The 12,515-nt window shown below is 36.1% G+C and overlaps 1 protein-coding gene across 2 annotated transcripts in view; it reads left to right on the top strand.

Annotated features, from left to right (window-relative positions):
• Positions 1-12,515, top strand: part of Cka (Connector of kinase to AP-1) — a 75,099-nt gene that overhangs the window by 43,311 nt on the left and 19,273 nt on the right. For both annotated transcript variants that reach the window (XM_072526606.1, XM_072526605.1), the window contains exons 3-4: positions 89-367; positions 8,071-8,271. In XM_072526606.1, coding sequence (XP_072382707.1) covers positions 89-367; positions 8,071-8,271 — 480 coding nt within the window. The remainder of the gene's footprint in view (positions 1-88; positions 368-8,070; positions 8,272-12,515) is intronic.

The following is a 12,515-nucleotide window of genomic DNA, read 5'->3' as shown; positions in this document are numbered from 1 at the left end:
GCCTTGAAAGGGTTAAAATAAAATTATTTAAGTAATTGTGTTTTATATAAATGTATTGGATTTGGATATTAAAATATATGTGTTTTAGGTGATATGAAACCACCTGTGATAGATGAGTCTAGTGAATCTCAAATAGACAGTGACCAATCGTATGTGTCAGTATCAAATTCTACCTGGAAACAAGGAAGGCAACTTTTACGGCAGTATTTACAAGAGATAGGTTATACTGATCGAATAATTGATGTAAGATCAACGAGAGTTCGATCCCTACTAGGTTTGAATAATAATAATGCTGATCAAGAGGACAACCAAAATGGTAGTGGCATTAATACCAATGAGTCAAACAAAAGGGCTAGTGAAACACAAGGTAAGATTTTAACATTTATTAGGATTACTTGATTTATTTTACATTATTTATAGATGTACTAACAGAACATTTAGTACACATATTTTTACTTATTGTATATTGTATATTATATATTGCATTTTTTCTACATATCTAGATAAGTAGATGGAAATGATTTTATAACTTTTTGAAACAGAAGATAAACTAAAGGGTTTTTAACTATTGTTTCTTGAAAACTTGTACCTTTATATTTACAGTGGGCGATCAAATTATTAGAGCCACCCCATAAAATTTTACGTTTTGTTTAATAATGGTATGTAATTGAGCTATAAAACATATTTTTGTGCTTAATTCTATTTTACTTTGTTTTAGAATCTTATAAAGTTTACAAATATTAAAAAAGAAACGAGTAACTACATGAAAACAATTAAAATTATACCTTAAGCCTAATACTTGGTAGTGTCACCCTTTGCAGCAATGACTGCCTGCCACCTTCTTGGCATACTTTCTCTGCGTTTCTGAAAATTTTGTTGAATTGTTTCACTCCTGTGCCATACTGCTATTAAGCGCTCGTGGTGATAATTTTCATCAGAAATTTCTTTCTTCATGAGTCGCTAAAGATTTTCTATTGGATTCAGATCGAGTTGCCAGGCCACTCCAGATCCTTTATCTGGTTGTGAGCAAGGAATTTTGTAACAGTTTTTGACTTGTGACAAGGCGCCGGGTCATGCATAAACGTGAAACTCTTATTCGGGAAGTACTCCTGTACCTGGGGAAGCATTTTTGTTTGCAGTACTCTCAAGTACTTGTCCTGTCGCATTGATCGCATGATGCTCAGGGAGTGCTTTACCGTCCTTACAATAGAATCCGCTTTGTATTTTTCCCCAGGTCTTCAATGGTCAATGGTCCAATCTTTATGATCTTTAGCCTATTGAAGCCTTTTATTCTTCATGGCTGGTGTGAGTAGCGGCTTTTTCCAGGGCGTCAGGTTGAAAACTGCAGATCCTTTATTCACCAACGAGCTGTAATTGGTGAAATATTGCCAGACTCCTGCACCATTTTCATTAAAACTTTCGAGGTTGTTTCCTGTTATATCTTGTTACAAATATCTGCCAAAACAATATCTCGAGTTTTTCTTTCATCTTGTGCTGTTATAACCACATGTGTGTTTGCACCGTGGTGTCAAATTTACATTTTCGTCAAGTTTTTTTCTTTATACGGTCCACAGTTGCCCTCGAAACTTTAAAAATTGATGCTGTTTTTCTGTTGGAGTAATTAGTGTTCAGTAATAAAGTTTTTATTCAATGTTGCCATATCCATTTCCATGTATCCATAGATAGAATGCTATACATACATGATGTTAACTTTTTTAAAATCATTGATTCATTCATTTAGCTTTACAATCCCTAGGCGTTCAAAATATTATTCTTGGGTGAGGTGGATTATTCTTCCATGTCATTTATAGCTTGCTGTGTGTCTTTGCCGCTTTTATGACATTTTTCCATTTCTGCCTGTCCTTACACTGAACTTTCCAGTCTTTAACAGTCACTGTTCTTATATCATCTACATCATCCAGCCATCTTCTTCTAGGTTTTCCTCTACCACTGGTCATAGTGGTATATGTGGTATATATAGCAGGGCTTCCCAAACTTATTCGTACTGTGACGCACTTGAGACTTTGCTATTTTTTTGTGACGCCCCTTCAACCCAACCCCCAATATTACTTATCAATTTTAGTACTAGCCTAGTAACAGGTTATATAACGAAATCAAAACATAGGCACAAAAATGAAAAGGGATATTTATTTATGTAACTGGCTGTTTATTGTGAGGGATGTGCTTTCTTTTTTGAGCACAGCTTATGAAACCGGGGCTCCAGTTTGGAAATTGCCACTCTCATTTATTTTTCTAAGTTTATGTTTGACCTGTACTTGTTTTTAATTACTGCAACTGCAGAAAAGCCCGTTTCGCACAAGTACGAAATCGCAATTGTTAATAAAACCTTTAATGTAGCAGTGCTGATGGCATGATATTCATGGAAAAGTAAGCTCCAAAATTCAAACAGTTTGTCCTTGGCGTATTGAAGCTTTATGCTGGAATCACAGGACAATTCTATCAGTTGTTCTTCTTCCTCCGTTGAAAGTGTCGATGGCGTGGATGAACAGGAAAGGGTTTTTGACCCAGTGATATTGCTCCATATCTTCGGAAAAATATTTCTCTAAGCGTTCGCTCAATCATAACATGTGTTGTGTAAACATATTTTTTAAAGAGGGATCAAGGATTTATATCGATTTTTCTTGTAGAATACCTTGTAAAGCAGGAAAACAGTCAATTTGTTATCTTCTAATTTTCTCTTCCATAAGAGCAACTTCTTCTGAAACACATTGTGGAAGTTCTACATTCCCTTTAGTAACGCAGGTAAATTCAAAATCCAAATATTGGTCGTTATATTTCTTCTTTTTACTTAAATTAACATTACGCCTGATTATTCACTTCGTTTTCTATTCTTTTGAATATAAGTATCCATAAAACAAAACAAAAGCTTGACTAAATGACAACAAGCGCGACAGTAGGGAACACAGGGAATGGGAGCCGACCGGCGAAACAAAATGTATCGACACACTCGATGCCAGTGTTGCCAATGTCCGGATAATTTCGTTGACCATGTTATAGGAGTATATCGACACAGCGACGCCCCAGGGCGTCGCGACCCACAGTTTGGGAAGCCGTGATATATAGGATATCTGAGTGTGGGAATCTCTGTATAATGTCCTATCCATTCTAAGCGATTTTATGTATCTGACTCTCCCTTTAATTATTCTTTAATTTCAGCATTTGTTTTCATTATTCTTTCTCCCTTTCTTGTTACATTGGGACCCAGTATCATTCGCAATATTTTTCTTTCAAATTTCAGTAGGTTATTTTCCTCTTTCTTGTTAATCATCTTTGTTTCCATCCCATATGTAACAGCAGGTCTTATTAAAGTGTTATATACATCCATCTTTGTTCTCTTACTTAGAATCTTGCTTCTCGGCAGGTTTCAATTCATTCATTGTTGGTCTTTACTGAGATGTCGCTGGTTCTAATACGATTTAAGGTCCTCAAGGTCTCTGGACTTTGGACTTCAGTGGTTGGGTTCTCTGTTGTCTAATGGGCGCCGTTCGGAAAAGGTTTACTTTCTACGTTCCCTGCCACATTTTAGGTAGGTTTCATATATCTGGTCACTATCTTGCATGTTTTGTTCAGGACCACATTAACTTGTTTTAACTGGATCGATAGGTTCAAACTGGACAGGTATACTCTCCTGTTGAATAACACATTGCGGGTGCAGTCTTCTCAGAGTATCAGTGCATCAAAACCTTTTAGGTAGTTTTCTCAATGTTTCTAATGGTGCCTTTTTTTGTCATAGTATAACAGTGACGGTGGTTTTGATATGTTAGAGTCCTGTTGAACATGACTCAGAGTTAGTACGCTTGTTTGTATCTTGCAGGACCTTTTCCTCACATCTGACTTGTAGTTTCCTTCTCACATATAACTCAATACCATCGTCGGCATACAGGAAGTGTCTAGTACTTTTGCCGTTTGCTTTCCTTTTCATATATCAAAATGTAGAATCGCCTGTTTTGTATCACATACTCTACCACCTTTATTGGATTAGAGTTGTTCAAAGTGTTTTATATTTTACCTATCGGTTTTTATGGTTTGCGATATCGTAAGTACCTCAGATTAACCAATCCGACACCAGCTATCTTTTTGTTTTCGAAACTCTATTAACTCAATAATGTTTGGTACAGGATATTCCGGACTAAATCCAGACTGCTCTGCAATCAGTTTAGAATCCACGGCTCTCTGGTGTAAGATTAACTTATCCTATATGTTAAATAAGCATGGATATTAGTCGGTAGTAGTTTCCCTTTCACGGCCCTGTTTTTCTGCTTTTAATTAGAGCTACTAGTTTTACTTTACGCTATATTTTCGGGATTTTATAGGACATAGATTGACTTATGCATATAAGGCAATATTTTATTTTAATAAATTTCATCAACCTTAGCCACTCATTTGGTAACATCAATCTACGAACGAAACTATGAAACCTGACATTACTGAAAACATTTAATTGTCTAATGAAAAGACTGATATGTTTTTGTACACACTCATGACAAATAAAACAATGGAAAATGGAAAGCATTTTTTGACTTAATTGTCTGCAGTGCGTTTTCATAGCAAAACAGAGTCAAACTAGTATTATAGCATTCATTTTTTTTGGGCATGCATATTTCGAGGCATCACTCTACTCAATATGGCATATAAAGTGTTGTCCAACGTATTGTACAAAAGACTCCTCCCCTACGCCGAACAAATAGTGGGAGGATATCAGTGCGGTTTCCGTCCTAATAAATCAACAACGGACCAGATATTTACAGTGAGGCAGATCCTTGAAAAAACCCTAGAGTTCGGCGTCGACACCCACCACATATTTGTTGACTTCAAAGCCGCATACGACTCCGTTAATAGAAATAAACTTCTACTTGCTATGGTAGAATTTCGCAGCATTCCATTTGATCTTGTCCGGTTAACTGAACTTACACTCACAGGTGCAGAGAGCATGGTAAAAATCCAAAACGATCTTTCAAGACCCTTCCATTGCAAAAATGGACTAAGACAGGTTGATGGACTATCGTGTCTCTTATTTAACCTGGCATTAGAAAAAATAATTCGAGAGTCGCAGATTACTACGAATGGTACTATCTTTAACAAATCAGTACAAATTGTCGGATACGCTGATGACATAGACATCATAGGTAGGTCCACAGAATCTCTGACTGAAGCATTTCGGTCGTTAAGAGCATCTGCACACAGAATGGGACTAAATATAAATGTTCAAAAGACCAAATATATGTGTTGCACTAGGTCAAGCAACCCGACACCTTCTTCTTCTTCTTCAAGTGCCCTGTCCGTTGCGAACGTTGGCTATTAACATGGCAATTCTGATCTTATTTGCGGCACTTCTGAATAGTTCGACCGATGTGAGCCCGAACCACTTCCTCAGATTTTGGAGCCACGAGTGTCTTCTCCTGCCTGGCCCTCGCTTACTGTCTATTTTTCCCTGGACAATCAATTGCAGTAGACGGTACTTATCGTGTCTCAATATGTGGCCTAGATATTCAAGCTTTCTTTGTTTAATTGTATTCACGATTTCTTTCTCCTTTCCGATTCTTTGGATTACCTCTGTGTTGGTGACATGTTCGGTCCAGGATATACGAAGAATGCGTCGGTACACCCACATTTCGAATGCTTCTAGTTTTCTCGTGAGCGTCTCCGTCAGCGTCCAGGCCTCCACACCATACAGTAAGATCGGAAAAATGTAGCATTTAACTAGTCGTAGTTTTAGGGGAAGAGACAAATCCCTGCTTATGAGGAGCTTTTTCATATTGCTAAATGCTGCTCTAGCTCGTTCTATTCTCGCCTTAATTTCTGTGGCCTGTTCCCATTTTGCATTTACGTTGGTGCCAAGGTACACATAAGATTCTACATGGTCAATTAGTATGTTACTTATCCGTAACTGTCGAGCAGGCTGTTGCTTCCTGCTTATCAGCATCCACTTTGTCTTCTTGAAGTTGAGGCTCAGGCCGTATTCCTCACTAACTAAATAAACTCTTTCCATTACCTGCTGTAATTCGTCTATGGTACTGGCAAGGATCACCGTGTCGTCGGCATATCTTATATTGTTTGTTAACTCGCCGTTTATTTTTATGCCCTCATTTGCATTTTCCATACATTTATTAAATATTTCTTCGGAATAAATATTGAATAGGAGTGGGGATAATATACAACCCTGACGGACACCTCTTTTGATCTGCACACTTTTAGTGAGTTCGTTGCCAATTTTTGCAATCGTTGCAACCCGACACCTACACGAATAATAATTGATGACCTAGAACTGGAAGGTGTTGACACCTTCATATACTTAGGGTCGCTGCTAACCAAAGATAACAACGTCAGTGAAGAAATAAAAAGAAGAATAGTGCTCGCCAATAAGTGTTACTATGGCTTAAGAAGACAGATGGCCTCAAAAATGCCTAGAAAAATTAAACTGACTGTATACAAAACACTAATAAGACCAGTGTTAACATATGGTTCAGAAACTTGGACACTAACACAGAATGACCAAGAATTGCTCAAACGTTTTGAGCGAAAAATACTAAGACGAATATATGGAGGCATAAAAGAACAAGGTTTGTGGCGCAGGTGTTACAATTTTGAGTTGTATAGAAGATTTGGAGAACCTGACGTTGTAAAATTCATTAAGGTAGCACGCCTCAGATGGATAGGTCATGTAATCAGACGAGAGGAAGATGCCATAGTCAGAAAAGTTTTTGACCGAAGAGGGCCGATCGGACAACGAAGAAGAGGAAGACCGAGACTTAGGAACCAAGACAACCTAGAAAATGATTTGAAGTCTATCGGAATTAGAGCATGGAGAAGAGTTGCCAGAGACAGGGGCGAATGGAGGATTGTTCTGAAGAGGGCTTTGGCTCATAAAGAGCTGTAACGCCACTGATGATGATGATGATATTTCGAAGGTTCATGAATTTTGGAAACATCCCTACATTCTAATTGATGAACAGCGAGAACTTAGTGCCAGATTATTTACGTGCGAAGGATTAGAGGCGAGAGTTTAGTTTGTTAATATAAAATCGGCAACAGATCGGATATCAAAACTACTACTAAGTTGTCAGGAAGAACAAAATCTCTACTATCTTTACCTTTCTTCTCTGATTCTTTGAAAGAATCAGTTTCTTAATTGAATTTACAATCGACGAACAATATGCTATCACTTTTCGTTAAATTTACTCAATTACATCATCTAGGTTGAAATATTACCATTTGTACTTCAATGTTGGCCACCTTTATTAACATATGTCAAATTTTTATAATCCTAATTAAACAAAAAAATTATTCTTGAGGTAGAATAATAAATAATACACTTCCGATAAATTAAAAACGTTACTGTGTTTTAATACAAAGAAAGCTTACTATACGTCATATAAACTGTTTCTTGACAATAATAAACTCTTTTTATAAAAAAAAACTTAAAAGCCAAAGTAATAATTTACGGGCAACTTCCTTTTTTATCACCAAGTTGCGTCAAATGTATGCCATTTACAGTCAGCAACACAGCAACTAATTAACCTATTTCCTAAAAGTATCGCTAGATACAATTTGAATTCAGATAGCTCTAAACAAAGAGGCGAGAAAATAATTAGAAGAGGTCTATATTAAGGAGTGGATGAGTGAAGGTTTAGAAGAAAGAAATAGTGAGGAGAGAGAGGCAGAGAAAGAGAGGGAGAGAGGAAAAGATATGGAGAGACAAGAGAGAAAAAGAGGAAGAGAGAGAAAAAGATGAAGGGAGAGAGGATGAGAGAGAAAGAGAGATGGAGAATCAATCACTAGGTACGCGTAGCTTTATGTACCAGAAACAATAATCTCAGTTACAAATTTTTTTAAGTATCTTATATTAAATTGGAGAAGTCACTCTATTATATGCTCTTAAATTATATTATTTTTCGTTCTTTTAAGATTTAAGTATATTTCAAATTATGTACCTAAATATCACTTGGACAAATTCAAAACCAATTCAGTTTTATCATCTCGTTATTAAATCCAATGTTAATTTTTTGTTTTTCAAGTAGAATAATGTTGTTTATTGAAATTTAATTGTAGGTAGGAGAACTCCTGCAAAAAAGGCTCAACCAAGCTCTCTAGCAGAAGCTATGATATTAGATACAGAAGCTGCTGTGATGGCAAATTTAGACTTTCTGTCCAATACCGATGTCGACATGGATGATGATGATGACATGAGCGATGACGTCGATATTGAACCATCAGATGATATTGAAGATGACGTCAAGTTGGGCAAAAAAGGTAATGTAATCGGTTAACCTTTTCTTCTAAATATTGCTTAGATATTAAACTCCCATATGTATGAAGATGGTTGTGTTGGTGCTTTTGACTCCATATTTTCTAAATGAAAGCTCATTGCTTTTTATACTTATATAATACAAATTTAATCGATATTGAATCTTCATAGTAGTAGAAGTATTCATGAAATATGTAGTTAAATGTTAACAGTCTAAAAAACATTTAGTATTGTAAAAATACAAGGGTGTGAAGCGAATACCACAATTTTTTTAACGAAACGTACAATGGTTTGTAAAAGTCTTAACATCTAGTCATGGAGGAGGTCAGTGAGAAGATACACCATACTTCAAAAACAGTTAAGACTCACTCACCCCAGAAAATATTCATAGACAAGCATATATATTCCTAATATAGCTCTAGTTTTAGAGGGACTTAAAGATGCGATAATAGACGCATAATGATTATTTAAAGAAACTATTCAAAACAAAGTGGTAGAACTGGTGGAGAAATATACGTATTTGGGTCACGAAATAAGAATCGGCAGGGATAACCATACATGCGAAATCCAAAGACGAATTACTTTAGCGTGGACAGTCTTTGGAAAACTGCGAGACACACTTACGGCCAACATACCAATTAGCCTCAAAAGAAAAGTATTTGACCAATGCGTATTACCGGTCATGACCTATGGGGCGGAAACTATGACTCTAACCAAGACTATGGCTTCGAAATTGAGAGTGACACAGAGACGAATGGAACGGTCTATACTGGGAGTGACGTTGCTGGACCGAATAAAAAACGAAGATCTGCGAACAAGGACGAGTATTGCTGATGTTGTGGAACGCGTAGCGGTACTTAAATGGAATTGGGCAGGCCATGTAGCGAGAATGCATGACTCACGATGGACGAGCAAAATTACACATTGGTGGAGTTTAAGGGAGGCCTATGTCCGGCAGTGGACGTGATAAATGAACGCTGGATGATGATGATGATAAAAGAATAATATACATTATTAAATTCATTCACAATTTATCGTCTAATTTTCCAAACATTTAATTTTAATATTACTAGAAAAAATTAACCTATTTAATGCTTTTCAACTAGAGGTGAACTCATGGACATAAATATCGATTATTTTGTAATTTTACTGATGTTACTCATATAGTAGTCTGATGTATTGGTTTGAAATATTTTGACGTTTATTCAGCGTTTAGTATCATTCATGCATTTTATCTTTTTTTATAAAAAGCCTTCTTCATGTAAAGGAAAAAACATAGTAATTCAGTTATTTTTAGTTTAATTATTAAATATTGTTTTGATTTAACTAAGTTTAAAACAAGTATGCCACCAATTAGACACTGCGATGTAGCCCAAGCAGCACAGATTGTAATTTTGTACGAGGTAGGATATATACAAAAAGATACCGCACGACGTCTCAGGAGAAGTTAATCTACAGTTTCGAATACTTTAAAAAGGTACTACAAGACAGCAATTTTTTACGAAGGACTGGTCGAGGACACCCAAGGTGCACAACCGCAATTGATGACCGTTTTTGGTTCTTGATTCTACACGAAATTGTTCATTGACATCGATGCACCTCAGAAATGAGCTACTAAACATTAGACTAGGTAATGTGAGTTTAAAAACAGTTAGACAAAGAATAATAGAAGCAAACTTAAAGCCTAGATGCCCTGCCAAACTTTCACGTCTTCTCAAAAATCATAAAGCTCGTCGTTTAGAATGTACAAGAACACATTTTTAGTGGAATATCGACAACTGGAAAAATGTTCTTTTCACTGATGACACCAGAATCCTATTATAAAACCAGATGGTTGAAACCACATTCACAGAAGAGTTGGATAACGATTCGCCACCTGCTATCTCGTCGAGACCTTTAGTTTTGGAGGTGGTGGCATAATGCTTTGTGGAGGTATTAGTTGGGAGGGACGCACCGCACTTGTGGAAGTGATTGGATAGATGACCAGTGACTTTTACATTCAAAATATCCTGCAAGATTATGTTTTGCCATATGTTGGTTACATTGGATATGACAGATTTGTGTTAATGCACGATAAGGCTCGACCACATCCAGCTGCCATAGTGAGTAATTATCTTGATGAGGTCCAAATTCGAAGATTGGATTGGTCACCAATCCAATATTTAACGCGGATTTAAATCCAATAGAGCATATGGGAGATCGGCTAAAACGACGTGACGAACAAAGAAATCCAGTTAAAAATACGATAAAGCAGCTTCGGCTTGTTGCACAGGATGGATGGAATGCAATTCCCCAAGGATATGTCCAAAATTTACTTGCAAGCATGCCGAGAAGGATGCAAGCAGTAATAAGAGCCAGAGGGATAATACGCGTTCTTGATCATGCACTTGTTTCAGTCAAAAAGACTTGTTTAAACAATTTAAATTAGCATTCAAGTTTAGAGTAAAATAACCTTTTTTTTTAAGTTTAGAGTTAAAAACCCCCTATTTCTTTAGGGGTTTTTAAACTAAATCCCTAAACATTCTTAAAATCTTTTCTTCACAATAAACGACTTGATTGACCATAATTTATTTTCAAAAAAAAATTAGAAAACTCCAAAATATTCGATATTTTTGTTCATTGGGTATATTCGAGTATATTTAAGGGAAAATCTTAGGAAAAAAAATATATAGGATGTCTTATTAAAATTGGGATATAAAATAATTGAAGATTCTCTACTGCAAAATTAGATGTTTCGACCAAAAACGCTTAGGTAAAATTTGTCTTGTTTCCTAAATACAGTTTGTTAAAGTTGAAAATTAAAAAATATTGACCAGATATTTTTTTATTTCTTGGTATAATTTTGCTAATTTATTATAAAAATTTTATAAATTTTTTTTGTCATAAGATATACCTACCTGTTAGTAATTTTTTTCATTTTAAATCAGCGGTGCTCAAAGGGTCGATCGCCAAAGTTTTTGAAGTCGATCGCGATTCACCCAGAAAATACGGGGAGTGTCCTGACTCACCACACGTGCATGATCGAAATAATTATGATGCTATGTACTTTTCTTTGCAATATGACGAGTCAACCGATATGACTGATACCGCCCAGTTGTGTATTTTCATTCGGATGGTACTTTCTGACATGTTGGCTGAAGAAGAAATGCGGCCTCTGAAAGAAAATACTCGCGGGGAAGATATATACAACGTTTTTATAAATTTTGTGAAAAAATACGAGCTACCGATTTACAAACTCGTGTGTACTACAACAGATTTCGAGCTAACGATGACTTTCCATCATTTTTTTCATTTCATTGCGTCATTCACCAGCAAGTTTTGTGTTCCAAAATTTTAAATATGGACATCATGAAGATGACAACAAAAATTGTGAATTCAATCAGAGCGTGAAGCTTGTGAAGCACGTCTTTTTAAAGCGCAATTGGAAGCTAGCGACTCTGCGGAACACACTGATTTACTTCTGCATACAGATGTAAGGTGGTTGTGCTGTAAATAATTTTTAGATAGGTTCCAGGAGTTACTTCCCGAAATAATTTCTTTTTTAGAAGAACAAGGGGACGACACTCATCTACTTCAAAACGAAAAATGGTTCAGTGATCTGGCTTTCCTAACAGATTTAACAAATCATTTACACCTCCTCAATTTTGAACTACAAGGTAAAAATAAAACAATTATCGATATGATGAGCGCAATACATTCTTTTGTCAACAAATTGAAATTATTGATTAAGCAAATTAGCAGAAAGGGTTTAAACAACTTTCCATTGTTGAAAAAAGGGTAGCCGCTCATTTGAATTATGTTTATTACGAGACGGAGCTGCAAGCACGTCATAGCGAGTTTGAAAGACGCTTCGCTGATTTTAAAAAACTGACAGATATTGTATCTGACACTGAGAAATATCCGTTACGTTTAATATGGAGATGAGTTAAAAAATAATTTCGAATATACACCTCTTAAATCCAGAGCGACCGATACGAAATTTTGGTCTTTCATATCGTCTAAGAAATATCCGTCTTTGCGACAAGTAGCTCTGCAGCTCACAGCATTCTTTGGATCAACATACTTGTGTGAGTCTGCATTTTCCCAAATGAAGATAGTGAAATCAAAATATCGTAATCGGCTAACTGACGAACATCTCTCTTCATGTTGCGTTTGGCCCTCGGTAATTGCGTTTACTTGTGGATGATATGCAGTGCCATGCATCAACATCCAAATAAAATTAATATGAAAAACATGACTTTAGTTACAA

This window comes from Diabrotica undecimpunctata, chromosome 3 (assembly GCF_040954645.1).
Source record: "Diabrotica undecimpunctata isolate CICGRU chromosome 3, icDiaUnde3, whole genome shotgun sequence".
Taxonomy (NCBI): Eukaryota; Metazoa; Arthropoda; class Insecta; order Coleoptera; family Chrysomelidae; genus Diabrotica; species Diabrotica undecimpunctata.
The sequence above is the reverse complement of the archived record's forward strand: the minus strand, read 5'-3'. Positions and strand labels throughout refer to the sequence as shown.